The 24,813-nt window shown below is 41.4% G+C and overlaps 1 protein-coding gene across 7 annotated transcripts in view; it reads left to right on the plus strand.

The window, feature by feature from the left end:
- The window catches only part of EMB (embigin), a 166,432-nt gene that overhangs the window by 63,833 nt on the left and 77,786 nt on the right, over positions 1-24,813 (plus strand). For 2 of the 7 annotated variants that reach the window (XM_070774699.1, XM_070774696.1), the window contains exons 1-4: positions 2,413-2,758; positions 16,852-16,941; positions 19,186-19,275; positions 22,370-22,459. In XM_070774699.1, the coding sequence (XP_070630800.1) occupies positions 2,650-2,758; positions 16,852-16,941; positions 19,186-19,275; positions 22,370-22,459 (379 nt within the window). In that variant the 5' untranslated portion in view covers positions 2,413-2,649. Of the gene's footprint in view, positions 1-2,409; positions 2,759-16,851; positions 16,942-19,185; positions 19,276-22,369; positions 22,460-24,813 lie in introns of those variants that run through there. The other 5 variants (XM_070774694.1, XM_070774695.1, XM_070774697.1 and 2 more) reach the window with 5 other exon arrangements.

The following is a 24,813-nucleotide window of genomic DNA, read 5'->3' on the forward strand; positions in this document are numbered from 1 at the left end:
TTTGGATAATTTATTGTGGAGAATAAGCTACCCTTAATTTAGTGGCTTAAAGCAATAGTGTTCTTGTATGTCACAATTGTGTGGGACAGGCATTCAGGCAGGGATCAGCAGAGCAATTATTCTGCTTCAAGGAGCATCATGTGGCACTCATTGGGTCTTGTTTTAAGCTTCAAGAAGGGTCCTGCAAAAATCTAGTACCTTACTGACCCTCACACCCTCTTTCTTTATGGCATCTCATCCTTCCGGTCCTCCATGTAGTTTGGGCTTCTCACAGCACGGTGATCTCAAGGTTGTCACACTTCTGGCGTGACAGCTGTCTTGTAAGAGAAGGGAGGAAGGAAATGGAGGCTCCTGTGGTCTAGATCCGGAAACTCACACAGTGTCACTTCAGCAACATTCAGTATTTCAACAGGAGTCACAGAGACCACTCAGCCCGAGGAGAGGAAGTACAGGACACTCAGCATACCTCGTGACAAGGACCATGTCAAAGCAGGTGTGGCCTTATTTAATTCACCATGGAGGGAAAGGTTAGTTTGGACCAGAAAGATCAGAAAAAGCTGTATATGGAAGGAGTATATAAACTGGTTTCAAAGGATATGGATCATTTGAAAAAAATGGAATGGGAATAAGGCTAAAAAATATTAAATATATAAATATAAGACAGGAGTAATGGGGAAAACTTTCAAAATACTTAGCAAAACAAGAATTATATTTCTTCATCAATTTATTTTGCTAGAACAACAAAAGGCAAGTGGGAATTAGCTTCAACGTGGCAAGTTACTTTTTCCTGGTCATAGACACATTGATTTGCCTGGGAAGATAATTTTTCTTTAAATGTGGTCAGCTTATTTGAAAAAAGGTGAATTTGAGCTTAAGGAGATAATAGGGTTAATTGGGGAAGGTAGGTCAGAGAACATTTTATTTTGAGAAGTGTTTACTGTTAGGACTCGCCAAAGGCCTAGGGAAACTTTTGCATATAGTCCTGAGACAGGAGGCCGGGCAGCAAGACAAGGGTGTGATTGAGCACACAGTGATCTGGCAGTTTGGGTTTAGCAAGTCTGCTCAAAGGTCCTAAGAGGGTAATGGTGAAAAGTGTTTAGTTCTTCAGGGTCTCGCAAAAGGTTTCCTTCAGGAAGATTTAATCATTATAGCCATAATTTCCTGTCTGAGAAGAGGGCTTCCTTAGATTTGTAGATCACAGATAAATAGCTCTCTAGACTCATATGCATACAGTACATGCACCGAACACTGAGCCTGGTATTTGGTAGATATTTAGTGCTGCTTAACAAATTGTATTACTCATATTCTCTGTCTTCAAATTTAGATAACCTACCTTTTCCCTCAAAGTTTTGTCTATGTAATAAATTGGAAACAGAGGAATATTTTTACAATACATACCAATTAAAAATTAGTCATTCCTGTAGGAGGGGAGCATAGCTCTTGTTTAGTGCTCCAATTTTCAAAATGTGGATCTAACATTTTCTTTTTTTGTTTTTGATACTGATAAATTCTCAATGCATGACTATCAAACGACATTGGAAAGACAAAGGAAGAGGGAACAAAGTTCATGAAAAAGAAAATGTATCTTTTAACGTATTATAACATCTTGGAGAATTATCACATCTTACTGCTCTTTTATGTTGTGAAAATTACTCTTTATATATTTAATAATTTTTAGCTTTATCCCCAGTCCTTTTTTTTTTTTTTTTCCAATGATCCATAGCCTTCATCCTCTTCCTCAGATAAAGCAGTACCTTTTAGTTGTTTTATTTCATTGGGAGCACTGAAAAATTCCAAGCTACAGTAAGCAAGGGATAACATTAGTGTCGGAGTTTGACAAAGGTCAACAGGCTTGTGCATTTTACACAGTTGTCTACTTTCGATAGTTTTGTTTCTGGAGCTCTAGGTGGCTTCTCAGAAACTGCTAGCCTAAGCAAACGAAAGGAAAACATACACCGGGACACCCTGAGACTCTGAAAGCTTAATCTAGAGCAAACCGGTTAAGCCTTCAGAGACCAGAGCCGAGGCTGTGTAGGATTGGTGGGCAGAGTAAAGACTGATTAGCCCAGATGCAGGGCGGAGGGACACTGCCTTCCACCAGCGCATGCATAAGCCTCCTTAATAACACAGGATGGCCGGGAGGAAGAAGTGTTCTCCATCCTCAGTCCCACTAAAGTAAATAACTGAACCTTGGTGCATATGAGCTGCAGAGGTGTTTGCACCTCTGCACATAATAGTGTGCTGATGAATCTATAGATATTAAGGGTTTCACTCTCTCCCCCAGGAGATGGGCTAGGCGTCGCCTGCCAGCGTCTTTAGCAACCTCCCTCCCTGACCTGCCCGGGAGGAGAGGACAGAGGCGGGGGAGGCGCCGGCGCGGGTGTGACCACCGCACGTCCGGGCGCGCCTGCAGGCGGCAGCGCGCTGCATAATTGATGGCGAGCCGGACGGTGTTCTGGGTCGGCTGCGGGAGCGGTGCGAGTGTCTCGGCGTAGGAGGGCAGGGCGGCCGGCCCCTCCCACTCCGCCTTTTCTCTAGTGTCCATACCCCGGCCTGGCAGCGGGCGCCGGGCTGCGGGCGAGTGTGCGCGGCGACCCCGGGCACCGAAGGCGGTGGGTGGACGAGGACCGCGGCTGACCTGCTGGCGTCATGCGCGCCCTCCAGGGTCTGCGGGGGCCTCGGGCGCCGTCCCTGCCGCTGCTCCTCCTGTGCTTCCTCGCCGCGCTGCGCCGGAGCTTGGAGCACGGCCTTTCCACAGGTGTGATGGTTGCAGGGCCAAGGAGCGGGCGGAGAGCGCGCCGGGATCGGGAGGCAGAAGTCCCGGGATGCTGGCGGCCGCGGGCGGGGGCGACGGCCGCCTCCGCCTATTGGCCACGCGTGGGTTATCGCAACCTGCCGGGAGACTCGGGCGCCCCGCGAGACGGGGACGTGGGTAGTAGCGGAGTGTTTATGTGTTTCTAGGAGAGGGCGTGAGGTTGCGGGTGGGAGCAAGGCAGAGACTTGGCCTGTCTAAAGTGGCAGGATTTCTGAAAGACACGTTTTCCAAGGCCACCTCCCTTCACTTGAATCGATGCGTGTGTGCTCAGTCGCGATAGTGAGGCTTAAATATCACCTCTTCCTTCCTAGCAGGCGGGTGGCTTTGAGGATGTTTTTTAGAGCTGAGTTTAAATAACAACACAACACAACCAACCAACCAACTAACCAAACAAAGCCCCACTACCGGAGGATAGTGAGTGTGTATCTTCTTTTACACCTTGGTCTAAACGAAGACTGTAGGTTTTTCGTTTATTATTATTATTATTTTTTTTTGGTTGTGTAAGACACTTTTAAAGAGGGATTTTTGGTGCAAAGCAACACCGGATTTGCCATTTTAGCTTCACCTGTTTATAATTTTTGTGATGAAAGTATTCCATCTCACGTACTTTCTAATGCCAAGTTTCTGTATTATACATTATTACCTGCTAATTAGGATAGTAGATCGCCTCTAGCTTGGCAAATATTGCCCATCAGTAACTCAAGCAGGATCTTACTCTACACAAGGTTTTGAAGGTTTCATAGGCATTCATTTTTATGAACTTATTGCATGTAGACTTGTAACATATTTTAAAAATGGAAAGATAATCAAATAATAATATTATTCATTTTTAAATAAGTGTACTTTAACAGGTCTAGCTGTTAACTACTTGGACAAAACATTTTGGGTTGCCTCAGTTTCCAAATTTCCTTGCCCCACTTTCTCATTCATACCACTTATAAAGAATGGTCAAGGACATTTTTTTTTCCACCCTGGGGCTATCCCCCATTCACCTGTCATTCACCTGAGAGTATCGCACTTGTGAGGACCAGTTCATCTTAGGTGTGTCCTAGAACTTGGTTTCTCAACTTGACTGTATGTTCGAATTACTGCTGCTGCTGCTGTTAAGTCACTTCAGTCATGTCCGACTCTGTGTGACCCCATAGACGGCAGCCCACCACGCTCCCTAGTCCCTGGGATTCTCCAGGCAAGAACACTGGAGTGGATTGCCATTTCCTTCTCCAATGCATGAAAGTGAAAAGTGAAAGTGAAGTCGCTCAGTTGTGTCCGACTCTTAGCGACCCCATGGATTGCAGCCTACTAGGCTCCTCCATCCATGGGATTTTCCAGGCAAGAGTACTGGAGTGGGGTGCCATTGCCTTCTCCGTTCGAATTACTAGTGAGCATTAAAAATACTGATATGGTGGATCCTGCCTTAAAAATTCTGATTCAGTTGTCCTGGGATTCAGTCTAGATGTCAGGAGGTTTAAAAGCTCCCATGTGAGTTTTATCATATGATCCTAAGCAGGTTGAAAACCACTGCTTTAAAATGATACGACCTAGAAAGTGCACTGTTAGATAGGTATTCCATTGGTATCAGGGAGTCAGGTTTAAATTGACACTTAGAGTAGACTTCTAAAGAGAAAAAAAGTAGGAAACAAATGAAGGTGGAATAAATTAACAAGTCTTAAATAGAATGATGTATGCCATATATGTTTTGTTGAATGTCTGTTATATATGTAGTGTAAGTCCTGAACTTTTAACTGCCGCTTAAGCTAAAATTATGGAAGAATGTGACATATCAAAAACATGAGTTTAGCATCTCATTTCAAGGGAGAATTAAAAATTGTGAGGCAGCCTCATCTCACTTTATAGATTCTGTATCAAACTGGATGAGATTCAGTTTCCTCTTTGCTAAAGACCATTGTGAAGTTTACTGCTTTTTTTTTTTTTAACCTAGGTGCTTTTGAACTACTTGAAAAGAGATGTTCTATAAACCTAAGATTTGGGGCCATATTTAAATAATAAAAATGGTTATTGTGTTTTTTTAAATCATAAATATATCATATTTACTATGTAACAACTGCATGCCAGGCATTGCACTATGTAATTTATAACTCTGTGGGTTAGTTTTTATTATCTCTGACTTTCAGATGAGGAAATTGGAATTTTAAGGAGCTAAATAGTTGCCCAAGTACACATAATTAGTTAAGCAGTAGAGCAGGAAGTTTAGCATTGTTCAGTCCGACTCCAAATACTGTTTTCTTACACACAATACTCACTTGTCTCTCTGAAGTGGGTGTGTATGTGTGTGAAAGTTTGGAATCACTGACAGAGAGCAGAGTGTGTAGAGGTAAATACTTTATTTGGACTGAAGGGCATGATGACAGTCTGAGTCCTAGAATAAAGTTTGGCACAAGGACTCACCTTAATTCTTTTAGGCTGTTTCTTAATTAAATAAATGTAAAATAGCTTTATCGAAGGAGAAATATTACATAAGTGGGAATATTTAAATGCCACTATTACTCTTTGGGGGAAACAAATTGAAGGAATGAGCCATGCTTTATCTACTGAAAAATGTTTGCAGGGGAGTCATTTGAAATGATTGTTTTTAACCTCTAGATGATGTTGCTTATATGTTTCCTTGATCAACGCTCCCTTCTTTTCAAGAGATAGGCAGAGCAACTGCCCAGTAATAAGTATTCATTGCAATAAATATTATTCAAGCACCTGCATATGTCTGACATTGCTAGTCTGTATCTAAGAAGAAAACCTTAGCTGTTTTTACTTTTCATAGCATTTAAACTTTAAAGGAACAGATTGGCTGTAAACCTGTCTTTAGTAGGGTTGTATCTGATGGATCAAAATTTTGACCCTAAAGTGTTACATTTACAATTACATTATATACACATTGTTCAACTGGCTCTTCCTCTTCCTGGTCTTTTGTCCCCACCTTCTTCCCTCCCTTCTGGGAGGCAGGTCTAATAGCCTTTAGGTGGGGAAAGGCAGGAATCATCCCCCTTGGTAAAGAGAACCTGAGGTTTCAGGTCAGGGCATTAGAAGCTGAGCCAGTCAGGATGGCCTCCAGGTAGAAGAGCAGCCCTGTGTGAAGTGTTATACCCTAGGCACAGGAGGTGGCTGTTCATGCAGAAAGGTAGCACCAGACCTCAGGCCTTATAAGCAAGGGCTTCTAAACAGCCATGACATGGGGGTCTGATCCTGATCATGGGATGGAAGTCAAGTATGCAGGGGCAGACAGGGCAGGCCGCTGGAGCCTGAGTGGGTGAGGAAGACACTTCTTGGAGCTATGAGTGGCAGCGGCAGTGGGAGATTAGATTACTCTAAGTAAAGTTGGCAAGGATAATAGAACCCTGGTTTTCCTCTAGAGAAGAAGGAAATAAACAGGGAAAACTAACGTGAATCTTGAGGTGTTAGATTGCAACTGGCAGCATTAGTGTGAAGTTGTGACTTTAAATATCTATCTGTATCTCTTATGTCTCTCTCTATATAAATGGTTGCATCGATATGAATGTGTATGTATAGATATATGTATAATGCATATGCATGCATGCATGCTAAGTTGCTTCACTTGTGTCCAACCCTTTGTGACCCTATGGACTGTAGCCTGCCAGGCTCCTCTGTCCCTGGGATTCTCCAGGCAAGAATACTGGAGTGGATTGCCATGCCCTCCTCCAGGGGATCTGCCCAACCCAGGGATCGAACCTGCATCTCCTGCATTGGCAGGGAGGTTCTTTACCACTAGCACCACCTGGGAAGCCCATATAATGCGTATATATGTCATATATATTTACAGGTGACCACTCTACAACACAGCTTAATCTGTGTATAATTTATAGTCAGCCTTCTGTATCAGTGTGGTTCCTTTGTATCCAAGGATTGAATCAACCGTGGACCACATAGTAATGTATTATTTACTACTGAAAAAATATGTGTAGACTTGGATCCTTAAAGTTTGAATCCTCATTGTTCATGGCCAACTGTATATATATTATACCCATTACATATAGGTGTATATAAATATATGTTATGCATGTGTGTATATGAATATACACAATGATTTCTTAGCTCTGTCCACTGAAATGGAGCAACAATTTCCCCATAGTGATGAGCATACTTAGTACCCAAATCTTGATTCTAAATACATTTCTTCCTAATAATAACTAGAACTTTATATAGAAATGGCTGATTTTAGGACTGGAATGGGGAGGGGATGTGATGAGCTTGGACCCTTTTGTTCCAGAAAGCAATGAAGTGTTCAAAAAATGGTGAGTAATGTGAAAAGGATACAGAAGCCAGAGGGAAGGGGCTCCCACTTGATAAACAGAGCATCAAAGTAAATAATAATACTGATGGACTAGCATCCATAGCCACTGAAAAATGTCCATTGATTTATATAGGTATTCATGAGAACATACTTAACTAAATTAATTGAGTCAATTGAAAGTTTGATGAGGCACAAATTATATAGTTCCAAAGTGGGTGAGAGTGATAATTGTGTAGTCATGTCCGACTCTTTGTGATCCCATGGGCTGTAGCCTGCTAGGCTTCTCTGTCCATAGAATTCTCTAGGTGAGAATACTGGAGTGGGTTGTCATTTCCTTCTTCAGTTTCAAAGTAACTTCCCACAAAGTTTTGGGAAGTAGCTTGCCACAAAGTATTAATGAAAAGAGAAAAAGAATAATTTAAAGTGGAGAATCCTGGCTGACATCACTTGAGTCAAATGATCAAAGTGTAAATCAGTAAGGAAAGAAATAAAAATTATGTGTCCTCTGATAGGATGCTGTGAGAGGAAGGCATTGTCTCCTCTATGATATTCCTGCCAAAGATGTCTACTCTAAATCTAATTGTATTACAACGTAACTATCCTGGAACTTGCGTAAGCATCAAGGTCATAAAAGTCAGGAGAGACCAAAGCTGTGAGAGTGAAGAGAATAGAGGGACACGGTGGCTCAAGGCAGCTCATGTGATCCTGAGCTGAAATCTTTGAATAAAAAGTACATTATAAAGACTTCTGTTGAAACTCCGTTAAAGTGTGGGATGAGATCAGAGGGCATAAAATCCTAATTTCCTGGTTTTCACAGCAGTATTGGGGTGTTGTGAGGTGTGTCCTTTGTAGGAAATATACTGTCTTTTTTCCAAGGTCAAGTGAGTCTTTAGGTCAGCAACTTATTCTCCAGTGGGGGAAACATTCTTTATTCTGAACTTAAAACTTTTCTGTTAGTTTGAGATGGCTTGAAAAGAAGCAAAAAAAAAAAAAAGTTACCTCTGAGAACTCTTGACTTGACTGATGCACCACAAGAATAGTTGAGAAACAGTCATTGGTTTATATAATAGGTACTGTTTCTCAAAGGAGTATTTGTCCTCAAACAGAGACAGATTATAAGTGTTGAGACTGTTTGTCCTGGACTGTAATCGTTTCAAGTTACTTTTATATAGCTGGCTTCACATATTTCACAATATCAGATGAACCTTAGAAATAAACAACTTTGGACACACACATTGACATAGAGGGAAAAAAACCTCACTGTGTTTTACTAAAAATAAACTCTCTACTCCCAATAAAACGTCACTATTCAGGCACATCTCAATATATTTTAGTATAGAAATAATAGATATTATGTTTAAAAATGGTGTTTCTCTTTTATTTGGAAATAATATTTTCCTGTTATCTGTAAAGTTATTGTGGTTTTATCATTACTAATGTATCCCTACTTTCAAGATAGAATATTTTTTTATGACAGCCTCATAATTACATTTCTGAGATCCTGCAAAGGAATTTGAGTGTCTCATCTGATTGATCTTGAAGCCTAGAGTGCTTTTGTGAGGTAGCCAAGAGCCTGGAGCTAGCTAATGACTGTAAATGGTTTCTTGGTTTGCATTTTAAAACCACATACAGCTCTTGGTGCAAGTCTCAAAATAGGCCCCAGCCACGAAGGTTGTAAGAAAAGTTCACTCTTTAAAATAGCTGCACTTAAACCTGTAAAATAGGAACTCAGAGCCACAGGGTCATATGAAGATTTTTAAATACTGCGTTGAGAAATCAGGGTTGAAGATGTACCTGTTTTGAAATCAGGGTTTCTCAACCTTGGCAGTATTGACCTTTGGGGCTGGAGAATTCTCTGCTGGGGCGGTGCAGGGGTTGGGGGGGCATCCTTTCGAATGCTTGGCAGTATCACTGGTCTCTACCTGTGAGTGGGTGTGTTGTGTCCCCACCCCCTCAAGTGTTCAAGCCTTGACCATTGGTACCTATGAAAGTGAATTTGAGAGTAGGGTCTTTGTAGATGTAATTACGGTAAAATGAGGTCATAGTAGATTAGGGTGGACCCTTAACCCAGTGACTGGTTTTTATGAAAGAAGGGAAAGGAAGATTTGGATAAAGAGACACAGACACAAGGAGGAAAGATGACCACATAAAGATGGAGCCAGAGTTTGGAGTGATGCAGCTACAAGCCAGGGAATCCCAAGGAATGCTGGCAACCATCAGAAGCTGGCAGGGGCTCCCCAGGGTGCTCAGTGGTGGAGAATCTGCCTGTCCTTGCAGGAAATGCAGGAGGGTTTAATCCCTGGTTTGGGACGATTCCCTGGAGAAGGAAATGGCAACCTACTCCAGTATTCTTGCCTGGAAATCCCATGGGCAGAAGAGCCTGGTGAGCTACTGTCCATGGGGTGGCAAAAAGTAGGATACAACTTAGTGACTAAACCACCATACCCTATATAAATAAAGGGAGAAATGAAAAGAAGAGGGAAAGATTGTGAAGATATATAAATATATACAAGACAATACAAGAAAGATAACGTGGGTGGAAGTCAAGGCCCTTCTTTCTGTGGATGGTCACCAGGTCATTACTGCCATCTATGACCATGTGTCCTCAGCTAACATCTCTGCTAATTGGGTTTTACACTGTAAAACCTTTGAGGTTGCAAAGTTGGACACGACTTAGTGACTGAACACGCACACACTTTCTCTCGCTCTCGCTCTCGCTCTCGCTCTCTCTCGCTCTCTTTTACCCTCTGACCCACCCATCCCAGAAGCTAGGAGAGGCAAGGAAGAATCCTTACCTAGTACCTTTAGAAGGAACAGGCACCTTGATTTCAGGCTTCTAGCCTCTAGAACTATGAGAAAATAAACTTATCTTGTTTTATGGCACCGTATTTGTGGTAATTTGGTATAGTAACCCTATGAAACTAATGTAACCTACTAGATACAAGTAGTACCCTACAAATTGTGACAACTTGAATGTCTCCAGACCTTGCTAAGTATTCCCTGGGCATGGTGATGGTGGGGGGCAGAATCACCCCTAGTTGAAAACCATCGAACAATATCTCAGTCTCCAAAGAATAACCTAGTCAGTGAAACGTTTAAAAAACCCAGTCTCTAGAAAGAGCAGAAATGCTAGTTTTATTTGGCATAAGTTCACTGTTAAAATATCTTGATGACCCATGTAAAGGTAGTTTAAAATATGGGTTTCCACACTGCCCTTCAAAATATATTTTATTGCAACCATCATATTTAAAGAGAAGTTCAGTTTGCATTTCTGTGTGACCAAGTTTTAAAAGTAGGTTTATAAGGCTGTGTAAAAGTATACATTGCTTTTGTCATTAGGCTTTTTAATTGTTTTTTAATTTTTTAAAAGTGAATCTAAAAATCACCTTCTTGTCTAATAGTTCCCATACTATGTAAAAAAAAAAAATGCATTCCCTATATAGACTATTATCTGTCCATGACGTAGAAAGTCTGACATAAATGTTCCCATCAGAAGCTTATTTTCTTACCAAACATCTTGACACACTCTCTCTGGGGTCTGTAGGAATCAAGGTAGCCTTATTCCTCTTCTTTTTTGTAATGAAGCTATAGATAGGGGATAGGAATATAGAAATACTATATTTCTAGAACCCAGAGGTAGAACTCTAAATGTACTGCTTACAAGCAGTATTGGTAATTAGATGTTTTAATGCTGTAGTTCAGCTGTATCATGACTTAAATGGCTTTTAGAATTTGGCCTGGGATCTCATGGTTATATACAGTATTCCTTCCATGGGGAAATATATTCTGATGAAATATATTCTGATGAAGCCTTTGTTTCATAAATAGTATACGTTATCTATTCCTAGGTTATTTTGTTTCTGTAACTGGGTTGCTCATTTATAATGCTATATGTGTGCTAAGTCGCTTTAGTCGTCTGATTCTTTGCAGCCCTATGGACTGTAGCCTGCCAGGTTCCTCTGTTCATGGGATTCTCCAGGCAAGAATACGAGAGTGGGATACCATGCCCTCCTCCAGGGGATCTTCCCAACCCAGGGATCGAACCCATGTCTGTTGCATCCGCCTATATTGGCAGGCAGGTTCTTCACCACTAGCACCAGCTGGGAAGCCCATAATGCTATATATCAGAATGCTAAAACTTCTTAAAATGTTAATTTTACAGTTGATAGCAACCAATACAGGCTTCCCTGGTGGCTCAGACAGTAAAGAATCCACCTGCAATGTGGGAGACCTGGGTTCCATCCCTGGGTTGGGAAGATCCCTTGGAGAGGGCATGGCAGTCCACTCCAGTATTCTTGCGTGGAGAATCCCTGTGGACAGAAGAGCCTGGTGGGCTACAGTTCATGGAGTCATGAAGAGTCAGACAAGACTGAATAACTAAGCACAGCACAGCAATCAATACATTGCTGTATCCACAATGTGGATAAGAGAGAGGAGGACAAGGAATGGTGTTTATCCTACTAATAGCTTTTTCTTACACTTTTTTTCTAAATGGAGTTCAGATCCTTTTGAGATTATAAAATTTAAGAGATTTTCAGGAGGGGTTAGAGAAAATGCTTCTTCTTAAACAGAGATATAGTTGAACTTATTTTCTGACTTAAGTAAAAGCAAATCTTAAAACCCAAAGCAGTTTTCTAGTGTTACTTAACACAAGCTGGAATCAAGATTGACCAGAGAAATATCAATAACCTCAGATATGCAGATGACACCACTGTTATGACAGAAAGTGAAGAAGAACTAAAGAGCCTCTTGATGAAAGTGAAACAGGAGAGTGAAAAAGTTGGCTTAAAGCTCAACATTCAGAAAACTAAGATCATGGCATCTGGTCCCATCACTTCATGGCAAATAGATGGGGAAACAGTGGAAACAGTGAAAGACTTTATTTTCTTGGGCTCCAAAATCACTGCAGATGGTGACTGCAGCCATAAAATTAAAAGACGCTTATTCCTTGGAAGAAAAGCTATGACCAACCTAGACAGCATATTAAAAAGCAGAGACATTACTTTGTAAACAAAGGTCCGTCTAGTCAAGGCTATGGTTTTTCCAGTGGTCATGTATGGATGTGAGAGTTGGACTATAAAGAAAGGTGAGCACAGAAGAATTGATGCTTTTGAACTGTGGTGTTGGAGAAGACTCTTGAGAGTCTCTTGGACTGAAAGGAGATCCAACCAGTCCATCTTAAAGGAGATCAGTCCTGGGTGTTCATTGGAAGGACTGATGTTGAAGCTGAAACTCCAATACTCTGGCCACCTGTTGCAAAGAACTGGCTCATTGGAAAAGACCCTGATGCTGGGAGGGATTGGGGGCAGGAGGAGAAGGGGATGACAGAGGATGAGATGGCTGGATGGCATCACCAACTCAATGGACATGAGTTTGGGTAAATTCCGGGAGTTGGTGATGGACAGGGAGGGCTGGCTTGCTGCAGTCCATGGGGTCGCAAAGAGTTGGACACAACTGAGTGACTAAACTGAACTGATCCTCTTTTTTTTTTTTTTTTTCCGAATTTACTTCAATTGAGTAGGGCCCCATTTAAATATGTGATAATGTTTCTTTAATATTAAGTAGAAAGCATGGCATGCTTATTTCATTTAAAAAATGTTAATAGTGTAAATTATAAATCCTTCCAGCAATGCCTATTTTAAAAGGTAACATGTTAAAGATATCTAAATAGAGACCATTTTGCGATTTTCCATGAAACAGTAATAACTGGTGAAAATTAGATGTTACTCAATTCTTTGACGCAACACCCTCATGCTCCATTTGCCAAGTGCAGTGTGCATGCTCAGTCACTCAATCATGTGTGACTGTTACCCCCGGAATGTAGCCCTCAAGGCTCCTCTGTCCATGGGATTCTCCAGGCAAGAATACTGGAGTGGATTGCCATTTCCTTCTCCAGGGGATCTTCCCCACCCAGGGATCAAGCCCACGTTTCTTGCATCTTCTGCATTGGCTGGTGGATCCTTTACCATTGTGCTGCCTGGGAAACCCAGTTCCTTGAGGAGAGAAAGAAAATGTTTTAATCTCTAGCACAACTACTAGAGGCTAGCTACTCTCTTATGTTGGCATTTTGGCCACTACCTGTAAAAGAATACCGAGTGGAACGCCTCCAGTAATGACTAAGAAAGGAGTGAGCATGGTAACTTGAGGAATGTGTGTTCCGATCTCGGTGCCGTCACTCAATATTATGCAGCTTTTCTATCCTCCTTTCTTTCCTCTATGAAATGAAGCCCCAAGGAACACGTCGGTGGCAGTATTTGGATCAGGATACAAATTTTGCCTCTCCGTTTTGTGTACTTCTCTTTTGTGACTCAGCCAGTCCTTTCGGGGAAGTATTCAAACCACATCTGCCTGACTGTCCTGCCAGTTTCCCTCAAATACCATCGTTGGCTGAGTCAGTCTCCTGTCATCCTACTGAAAGCAGTAAGGTTTACCTTCTCACTTTTTTGATTAAAACATATCTTGGCTAAACAAAGAGCTTCTCACTTTGCTTTTCTGACACCTTGTGCAGACTGCCCTGCTCTTGTACTGAAGACTCTTAAAGGTCTTCCCAAGACAAAATTCACAACAGTAGACATGCCCTTTTGCACTTGGGACTTCAGTGGAATCTGGAGCCTGATCATGAATGCTTTAAAGGCAATACAAAATTAGGATACAGGTGATGGCTGGTTTGTGGATGTCTGGTTATATTTTTAAGATAGGACCTGGCAATTGGAAGTAGTCACAACAGCTAGAATAACTGGAATTATTTCAGTTTTCTTACTCTTTAAGCTTGGTGTTTCCTTTTTCTCCTATTCCTTCAACTTCCGTAAATTCAGATTTTTGCCCAAGCCAAGCCTAGATCCTTTTTTTCTTCTTGCTCTAATGTAGACCCTAGGTGGACCCATCCATCCATGTCCTGATGATGCAAAATGTGAAGATAACCCAGCCTCATCTCCCTGGTGTGTTCTCTCCAGTTCTCTTCTAACACCAGAGTCATTCAAAGATGTAGATCATGCTTCATATTCAGTAGGTCACATGCAAGCTTGTATACAACACACAGGCTAGTTATAGTCAACATTATGAATGGGTACTACTCTGAAATTTTAATGACTGTCACAAATGGTGGGCCTCAGTCAATATCATTATGATCCATGTAGCTTTATATTCCATATTGACATCCTGCATGTATGCTCTCTATGTTCACTTATTTAAGTGAAATGAGAATGACAGTGTTTCTTCCAGCTTATGTCACTCATATTGTTGTTGATAGTGTGGATAATAATAATGATAATAAGTGTCAGACAATCTCAAAAGGGTTATGAGCTTGTTTCAGGGATAGAGTGTGATGGAAGACCTTCATGATGGTATTCCACTGTACAGTAGGCTAGGCTAAGTGGAAAGACCTCCTGAGCAAAGGAAGTACTAATATCCAAGCTTGTGTCTGTAGGCTTCACAGAACAGATAATAGAGTGGAGCATCTGTCTTGATCTCCTTGAGATACTTTCTCTTTAATGCAACCTCTAAGTGAGCTATGCCCAATAACAACAAAAAAAGGAACTTTCATGTTGATAAACTTTTTGGCTATGTCTGTGTGTTTGAGAGAGAGTGACAGAGAATATGAATGAATGAATATTAGGTGTGGATGAAGGAGAAGTTTGTATTCTTGACAGCCTAGTGAGAAACTCAGGGCATATTTTCCTAAATAATCACTGTCAGAGAGCAGTGTGATTTAGGTATGTTATTTGGTTAAAGGATATGAGAAACTGCATTCCACCTTCTAAGATTGTATTCAGTTCAGTTCAGTCGCTCAGTTGTGTCTGACTCTTTGCGACCCCATGAATCGCAGCACGCCAGGCCTCCCTGTCCGTCACCAACTCCTGGAGTTCACTCAAACTCACATCCATCGAGTCAGTGATGCCATCCAGCCATCTCATCCTCTGTTGTCCCCTTTTCCTCCTGCCCCCAATCACTCCCAGCATCAGAGTCTTTTCCAATGAGTCAACTCTTTGCATGAGGTGGCCAAGTACTGGAGTTTCAGCTTTAGCATCATTCCTTCCAAAGAACACCCAGGGCTGATCTCCTTCAGAATGGACTGGTTGGATCTCTTGCAGTCCAAGGGACTCTCAAGAGTCTTCTCAAACACCACAGTGCAAAAGCATCAATTCTTCAGTGCTCAGCTTTTTTCACAGTCCAACTCTCACATCCATACATGACCACTGGAAAAACCATAGCTTTGACTAGACGGACATTTGTTGGCAAAGTAATGTCTCTGCTTTTCAATATGCTATCTAAGATTGTACTAGAAGTGATCAAATCTTTGGACCATGGGCTTATTTGAGAGTTAGGCTCCTCTGTCTTTGGGAATTCTCAAGGCAAGAATACTGGAGTGGGTTCTATGTCCTCCTCCAGGGGATCTTCCCAACCCAGGGATGGAACCCAGGTTTCCTGCATTGCAGGTGGATTCTTTACCATCCAAGCCACTGGGGAAGCCCAACATAAATATAAAGCGTACATATACTATACAGTCCATGGAATCCTCTAGGCCACAATACTAGAGTGGGTAGCTGTTCCCTTCTCCAGGGGATCTTCCCAGCCCAGGGATCGAACCCAGGTTTCCCTCATTGCAGGTGGGTTCTTTACCAGCTGAGCAACCAGGGAAGTCCTGGAGAGCAGTGTGATTTAGGTATGTTATTTGTTAAAGGATGATTTTATGAGAAACTGCATCCTACCTTCCAAGATTGTGTTAGAAGTGACCAAATCTTTGTAACATGGTATATTGGAGGGTTAGGTTCTTCAAAATACTTTTTAAAAAAATTAGGCAATATTGTAAAGGCGGTGTGTAAGCTGAAGCAACAAAAATGATAACTTGCTTTGGTAACATTTTTCATACATGTTAGAAAAAGAAACAACTAGAAATCTAATCTTGCAAATGGAATAACTTTTTAAGCAGAGAATTTTAAAAAATGTGGTATAAAAGAGGCTCAAGTTTAATTTAAAGTAAATGAAAAGTTTTCAGAATGCAGTCAAGTTTACAGTAATGAGCCTTTCTCCTTCTCTGCCTTGTTTGGTAGAGTTGGGGTAGTCTTCCTGGGAGGTAATGTCTATGTCCTAAAGTCAAACAGAGAATAGCTGGTGTTTAGAAAAAAAAAAAAAAAAGGAATCTTTGAGGAGAATGCGACAGATGGAAACAGAAACCTTGCTTTTTTGATGAAAGTTTTCGAGAGAAGAAACCAGTGACATAGCAAGACTGGAAGTCAGTTTGGTGGAGGGTAGGCTGGGCTGTGACCGTAGCGGAGAGCAGCGCAGACTCTCCTGTGGATCCGCTGTGTGCTCCCTGTTCTCTAGCAGCCGGCACACTCTCTCCTTCCTGTTAATGTTCTTTATTATGGTCTCTCTGTCCCCTTTGTCCTCTCATCTTCTCTCTGCCTTTCTATGCCTTCCCCCTCCCCCCGCCCCGATACTGTTTATCTAATTCCTCAATGTCGTAATTTATATTTTATAAAGAAATTACAAATCGTAGGATAAGAGAAGGTTTGTTTTTTAAGCCGCTTGATGTAAAGCAATAGGGATTTTTGAGTAAAAAAATAGAAGGGAAATTTTGGTACATTTAGTAGCTCAGTGTATTTCAGAATGTCTGTGGAACATAGAAGACCTAGTGAATGAGAGTTTCCTGAAAACATTATTTTTCATTAATAGTATACAGTACAGCATTTTAGCTGTTGTGTGAAGTAGCTTTTAGGCAGTCATTTAACTGTGATAATAATATGTAATCACGTGTTCTTTTTTCTTACAGCTGCACCTTTTAAAAGTCTACCTGTCCAGGAAGAAATGATGACAAAGTACTCTAATCTTTCTTTGGAGAGTCATAACATATCAGTGACTGGTAAATGCATCGTGTTTCTAATAAGTTAATAACCAGAGAATTTTTTATATTTAATTAAGCCACTGTATTTTCCTTATGGAGTACTAATCTCTACTCACAGTTTGGAGGAAGAAACACACCAGTACCTAATACAGTTATAATATAGTGAGATGGGAGTCAAATGTGATGAGGGCATTGCGCCCCAATGCAGGGAGGAGGCGGCCAGTTAGCTGGGAGGATTAAGGAAGGCTCTCTAGAAGGACAGCTGAGGAGAGGGGAGGGTTCATTTTAATTTGCCGATGCTCTTCTGCTGTCCTCAGACCTTGCTGGTACAGCCATTCAAGTCACGCTGCCTTGAGAGGAGAATTCAGGTATCTACTGGAAGACCTTTAGACAAAGAAATTAAAGATGTTACCTTTAAGTCAGGGACAGTGCTATGGAAAAACAAGTAAGGAATCCTGAAATAAAATGCAGGTCTGCTTTCTCCTCAGTTTTGGATTCCAGTGTTTTAAAAGTAATCTCAGAGCCTTTTAAATGTTACCTGTTTTAGTAACCATATTAGAAGTATAATTAGAATTCTAATCCTGTTTATTAAGTCACTGATAAGTTTTATCCAATCCTATGTCCAGTCTTTAACTGTCCTCTAGTCTTAAGAATGGTTTCCCTGTTTCTGTTTAATGTGAGTAAAAGGTGTGCCCTCCCTGAAATCTGATACCATTGGAATGTTCACAGTGAGTTTTCTGACAGAAGAACATCTTTATGCCTTTGTGCCACTCCTGTTTGTTTCCAGATGTCCCCACTCTAGTATTTGGAGTGTATTCCGTCTTGTAAAAAGGAATCACCACACTCCTGTGTTGCTGCTTGTTGGTTTACTTTTCACAAGTTTTAATGGTTGGTTTCCTGTGTTAGGATGGAGTGTTTCTTTAAGAGAGATTTATGTAAGGACATAAGTTTGCACATCTATTCATTAACCTGGTAATGCTGGCAGGAGCACACCCCTCATTTATCCTATATAGTGGAGCTCAGGTGCAAGAAGGATCAGGTGCCCACAGAAGGAGTAAAAATTGGACTTTTAGTTGATGTCAGGCTGATGATTTACTTAACTTAACCTGTTTGGAGGGTTTCTCTCATAACTACTCTTTTGTTCTGATAACTGCTATTAAAACCAGCGTTCCTACAGTATCCAAGAGAGCAGGTGTTCACAACTGTCCATTACTCACTGTCTGCCTTGGCCTGATCAAACTGGCGTCAGGCTTTTCTTTTCCTCTCAGACCCCTGACCTTCGGCTTGCCCCCAGTCTGAGTCCAGTGCTGCCGTCGGCTTTCCCCCCTAGGTTGCCCCATTGCTTCTTAAAAGTTCTTTCCAGTCCTCTTACCCCTCTGTATACAAGAAAAGTGTTTTTTTTCTGTTTGACACTGAGATGCCTGTAGATCCAAAGCTTGTAGCATTTCCCCGATTACAGTAGAATTTTTGGAATAAAGACTCTCCTTATTTGGGCGCTCCTGGTGGCTCAGTGGTAAAGAACCTGCCTGCCAATGCAGGAGATGTGGGTTCTATCCCTGGGTCAGGAAGATCCCCTGGAGAAGGAAATGGCCACCCACTCTAGTATTCTTGCCTGGGAAATCCCATGGACAGAGCATCCTGGCGGGCTACAATTGATGGGGTCACCAAAGAGCTGGACACGACTTAACAACTGAAAACAAAAGCAAACAAGGCTGTACTGTCCCCAGAGCTGGAAAACAGCAGCACAGACTTCGCTGCGCAGGTGTTGTGTGCTGTCCGCCCTCCAGCACCCAGTACATTCTCTCTCTCTTCACTTTTTATGTCCTTTATTATGATCTGTCTGTCCATTTTTGTCCTCTCATCTGCTCCCTGCCTTTCGATGTCTTTTATTTTCTGGCACTCTTTATCTAATTTCTCAGTGTCTTCATTTATGTATTAGAAAGAAATGACAAATTGTAGGATAAGGAAAGTTGTTTTTTTTTTTTTTAAGTCAACTGATACAAGTCAGTAGGGATTCTTCAGGAAAAAATATAGACTGGAAATTTTGTTACACTCATAAGCTCAGTATGTTTCTAAATGTCTATGGAGCATATAAAACATAATGAATCAGAGATTCCTGAAAACATTAATATTATGTATGTACATTAATATCTCATTAATATTGTGTATATACAATATAGTATTTTAGCTTCTGTGAAATAGCTTTTATGCAGTCATTTAACCTTGATAATAACATGTAATCATATGTTCTTTTTCTTACAGCTGCACCTTTTACAAGTCTACCTGTCCAGGAAGAAATGATGACAAAGTCCTCTAACCTTTCCTTGGAGAGTCATAGCATATCAATGACTGGTAAATGTATCATGTTTCATGTTTCAAATAATATAATACCCAGATAATTTTTATTTTTAATTAAGCCACTGTATTTTGCCTTATGCAGTACTAAATTCTGCTCACAGTCTGGTGGGAGAAACACACCAGTATCTCATACAGCTAAAACCTGTGAGGTACTCCAGTGCAGGGAGGAGGCAGCCAGTCCAGCTGGGAGGGTTAAGAAAAGTTCTCTAGAAGAAAGACAGCTGAGGAGAGGGGAGGGTTCATTTTAGTTTGCAGATGCTCTTCTGCTGTCCTCACACCTTGCTGGTACAGCCATTCAAGTCACTCTGCCTTGAGAGGAGAATTCATGTATCTACTGGAAGAGCTTTAGGCAAAGAAATTAAAGATGTTACCTATGAGTCAGGGACAGTGCAATGGAAAAACAAGTAAAGAATCCAGAAATAAAATGCAGGTCTGCTTTCTTCTCACAGTTTTGGATACCAGTGTTTTAAAAGTAATCTCAGAGCCCTTTAAATGACTCAGAGTTCAGTTCAGTTGCTCAGTCGTGTCCGACTCTGTGGGACCCCATGAATCCCAGCACGCCAGGCCTCCCTGTCCATCACCAACTCCCGGAGTTCACCCAGACTCATGTCCATGGAGTTAGTGATGCCATCCAGCCATCTTATCCTCTGTTGTCCCCTTCTCCTCCTGCCCCCAATCCCTCCCAGCATCAGAGTCTTTTCCAGTGAGTCAACTTTTTGCATGAGGTGGCCAAAGTACTGGAGTTTCAGCTTTAGCATCTTTCCTTCCAAAGAAATCCCAGGGCTGCTCTCCTTCAGAATGGACTGGTTGGATCTCCTTGCAGTCCAAGGGACTCTCAAGAGTCTTCTCCAACACCACAGTTCAAAAGCATCAATTCTTCGGCACTCAGCCTTCTTCACAGTCCAACTCTCACATCCATACATGACCACAGGAAAAACCATAGCCTTGACTAGACGAACCTTTGTTGGCAAAGTAATGTCTCTGCTTTTGAATATGCTATCTTTCCTTCCAAGGAGTAAGCGTCTTTTTATTTCATGGCTGCAGTCACCATCTGCAGTGATTTTGGAGCCCAAGAAAATGAAGTCTGACACTGTTTCCACTGTTTCCCCATCTTTTTGCCATGAAGTGATGGGACCAGATGCCATGATCTTCGTTTTCTGAATGTTGAGCTTTCAGCCAACTTTTTCACTCTCCACTTTCACTTTCATCAAGAGGCTTTTGAGTTCCTCTTCACTTTCTGCCATAAGGGTGGTGTCATCCGCATATCTCCCGGCAATCTTGATTCCAGCTCGTGTTTCTTCCAGTCCAGCGTTTCTCATGATGTACTCTGCATAAATGACTCAGAGTAGTTATCTGTTTTAATAACAATATTAGAACCATATTAGAAGTATAATTAGAATTCTAATCCTGTTTTTTAAGTCACCGATAAGTTTTATCCAATCCTATGTCCAGTCTTTAACTGTCCTCTAGTCTTAAGAACAGTTTCCCTGTTTCTGTTTAATGTGAGTAAAAGGTGTGCCCTCCCTGAAATCTGATACCATTGGAATGTTCACAGTGAGTTTTCTGACAGAACATCTTTATGCCTTTGTGCCACTCCTGTTTGTTTCCAGATGTCCCCACTCTAGTATTTGGAGTGTATTCCGTCTTGTAAAAAGGAATCACCACACTCCTGTGTTGCTGCTTGTTGGTTTACTTTTCACAAGTTTTAATGGTTGGTTTCCTGTGTTAGGATGGAGTGTTTCTTTAAGAGAGATTTATGTAAGGACATAAGTTTGCACATCTATTCATTAACCTGGTAATGCTGGCAGGAGCACACCCCTCATTTATCCTGTATAGTGGAGCTCAGGTGCAAGAAGGATCAGGTGCCCACAGAAGGAGTAAAAATTGGACTTTTAGTTGATGTCAGGCTGATGATTTACTTACTTAACCTGTTTGGAGGGTTTCTCTCATAACTACTCTTTTGTTCTGATAACTGCTATTAAAACCAGCGTTCCTACAGTATCCAAGAGAGCAGGTGTTCACAACTGTCCATTACTCACTGTCTGCCTTGGCCTGATCAAACTGGCGTCAGGCTTTTCTTTTCCTCTCAGACCCCTGACCTTCGGCTTGCCCCCAGTCTGAGTCCAGTGCTGCCGTCGGCTTTCCCCCCTAGGTTGCCCCATTGCTTCTTAAAAGTTCTTTCCAGTCCTCTTACCCCTCTGTATACAAGAAAAGTGTTTTTTTTCTGTTTGACACTGAGATGCCTGTAGATCCAAAGCTTGTAGCATTTCCCCGATTACAGTAGAATTTTTGGAATAAAGACTCTCCTTATTTGGGCGCTTCTGGTGGCTCAGTGGTAAAGAACCTGCCTGCCAATGCAGGAGATGTGGGTTCTATCCCTGGGTCAGGAAGATCCCCTGGAGAAAGAAATGGCCACCCACTCTAGTATTCTTGCCTGAGAAATCCCATGGACAGAGCATCCTGGCAGCCTAGAATTGATGGGGTCACCAAAGAGCTGGACACGACTTAACAACTGAAAACAAAAGCAAACAAGGCTGTACTGTCCCCAGAGCTGGAAAACAGCAGCACAGACTTCGCTGCACAGGCACAGGTGTTGTGTGCTGTCCGCCCTCCAGCACCCAGTACATTCTCTCTGTCTTCACTTTTTATGTCCTTTATTATGATCTGTCTGTCCGTTTTTGTCCTCTCATCTGCTCCCTGCCTTTCGATGTCTTTTATTTTCTGGCACTCTTTATCTAATTTCTCAGTGTCTTCATTTATGTATTAGAAAGAAATGACAAATTGTAGGATAAGGAAAGTTGTTTTTTTTTTTAAGTCAACTGATACAAGTCAGTAGGGATTCTTCAGGAAAAAATATAGACTGGAAATTTTGTTACACTCATTAGCTCAGTGTGTTTCTAAATGTCTATGGAGCATATTAAAACATAATGAATCAGAGATTCCTGAAAACATTAATATTATGTATGTACATTAATATCTCATTAATATTGTGTATATACAATATAGTATTTTAGCTGCTGTGAAATAGCTTTTATGCAGTCATTTAACCTTGATAATAACATGTAATCATATGTTCTTTTTCTTACAGCTGCACCTTTTACAAGTCTACCTGTCCAGGAAGAAATGATGACAAAGTCCTCTAACCTTTCCTTGGAGAGTCATAGCATATCAATGACTGGTAAATGTATCATGTTTCATGTTTCAAATAATATAATACCCAGATAATTTTTATTTTTAATTAAGCCACTGTATTTTGCCTTATGCAGTACTAAATTCTGCTCACAGTCTGGTGGGAGAAACACACCAGTATCTCATACAGCTAAAACCTGTGAGGTACTCCAGTGCAGGGAGGAGGCAGCCAGTCCAGCTGGGAGGGTTAAGAAAAGTTCTCTAGAAGAAAGACAGCTGAGGAGAGGGGAGGGTTCATTTTAGTTTGCAGATGCTCTTCTGCTGTCCTCACACCTTGCTGGTACAGCCATTCAAGTCACTCTGCCTTGAGAGGAGAATTCATGTATCTACTGGAAGAGCTTTAGGCAAAGAAATTAAAGATGTTACCTATGAGTCAGGGACAGTGCAATGGAAAAACAAGTAAAGAATCCAGAAATAAAATGCAGGTCTGCTTTCTTCTCACAGTTTTGGATTCCAGTGTTTTAAAAGTAATCTCAGAGCCCTTTAAATGACTCAGAGTGGTTATCTGTTTTAGTAACAATATTAGAACCATATTAGAAGTATAATTAAAATTCTAATCCTGTTTATTAAGTCACTGATAAGTTTTATCCAATCCTATGTCCAGTCTTTAACTGTCCTCTAGTCTTAAGAACGGTTTCCCTGTTTCTGTTTAATGTGAGTAAAAGGTGTGCCCTCCCTGAAATCTGATACCATTGGAATGTTCGCAGTGAATTTTTTGACAGAAGAACATCTATATGCCTTTGTGCCACTCCTGTTTGTTTCCAGATGTCCCCACTCTAGTATTTGGAGTGTATTCCGTCTTGTAAAAAGGAATCACCACACTCCTGTGTTGCTGCTTGTTGGTTTACTTTTCACAAGTTTTAATGGTTGGTTTCCTTTGTTAGGATGGAGTGTTTCTTTAAGAGAGATTTATGTAAGGACATAAGTTTGCACATCTATTCATTAACCTGGTAATGCTGGCAGGAGCACACCCCTCATTTATCCTGTATAGTGGAGCTCAGGTGCAAGAAGGATCAGGTGCCCACAGAAGGAGTAAAAATTGGACTTTTAGTTGATGTCAGGCTGATTATTTACTTACTTAACCTGTTTGGAGGGTTTCACTCCTAGCCACTCTTTTTTTCTGATACTGCTATTAAAACCAGTGTTCATACAGTATCCAAGACAGCAGGTGTCCACAACTATCCATTACTCACTGTCTGCCTTAGGGCTTCTCTGGTGGCTCAGATGGTAAAGAATCTGCCTGCAATGCAGGAGACCCAGGTTCAATCTCTGGGTTAGGAAGATCCCCTGGAGAAAGAATGGCATCCCACTCCAATATTCTTGCCTGAGTTTTCCATGGACAGAGGTTGTCTACAGTCCATGGGGTCACAAAAGAGTCGGACATGACTGAGCAACTAACACAACACCCTGTCTACCTTGGCCTGATCAAACTTGAGTCATGCTTTTCTTTTCCTCTCAGACCCCTGGACTTTGGCTTGCCCCCAGTCTGTGTAAGCAGTAAATGCATTACCCCAGTCCAGTGGTGCTGTCTGCTTTTACCACTGGGTAAAAGCTTCATTTCTTCTCAAGGATTCCTTCCAGCCCTCTTACCCCTTCTTATAAAATTGTTTTTTTCTATTTGACGTTGAGATGCCTGTAGATCCAAAGCTTGCAGCATTTCCCCTATTGCAGTAGATGTTTGGAATATAATTATTCCTTAAGTCTGGATTTGATTTTACTCAAAAAAGAAAAAAAAAAATGACATTAACTTTGGGCTTTCCTTGTGGCTCAGCTGGTAAAGAATCTGCCTGCAATGCAGAAGACCTGGGTTTGATCCCTGTGTCAGGAAGATCCCCTGGAGAAGGGAAAGGCTACCCACTCCAGTATTCTGGCCTGGAGAATTCCATGGACTGTATAGTCCATGGGGTCGCAAAGAGTTGGACAAGACTGATCAAGCTTCACTTTCACTTTTCTTTGAAACACAGCGTCTCTGAGCTGTGACCCTTTTTATGGTAGGCTGTTGTTCTGGTTGCCTTTGTATCTAAAAGTTTGGTTTTAGGAACTGCCTTTATTGAAATATAGAATTTAAATCTGAAGGTGTACTCAAGTTTATTAGGAACCATAGGCTTTCTTCTTCTTGTTATCACTAGGAGTTTTAAGGTACTTCATGAAGAGAATGTTTTCATATATTTTCACCTTGTTTATTTGAATTGTGCTTAGCAACATTTCTGTTTTGTTGCTTATTATTTTCTCTTTTCCTGTGGCCTTTTTAAAAATTCATCTCTTTTGGGACAAAATGTCTCTTTTAGAGAGATCTAAATGTGGACATTGGTTGTAGAGTTGGCTCCAGTTCATAGCATACTG

The sequence above is a fragment of the Bos indicus genome, chromosome 20 (genome assembly GCF_029378745.1).
Source record: "Bos indicus isolate NIAB-ARS_2022 breed Sahiwal x Tharparkar chromosome 20, NIAB-ARS_B.indTharparkar_mat_pri_1.0, whole genome shotgun sequence".
Classification (NCBI taxonomy): domain Eukaryota; kingdom Metazoa; phylum Chordata; class Mammalia; order Artiodactyla; family Bovidae; genus Bos; species Bos indicus.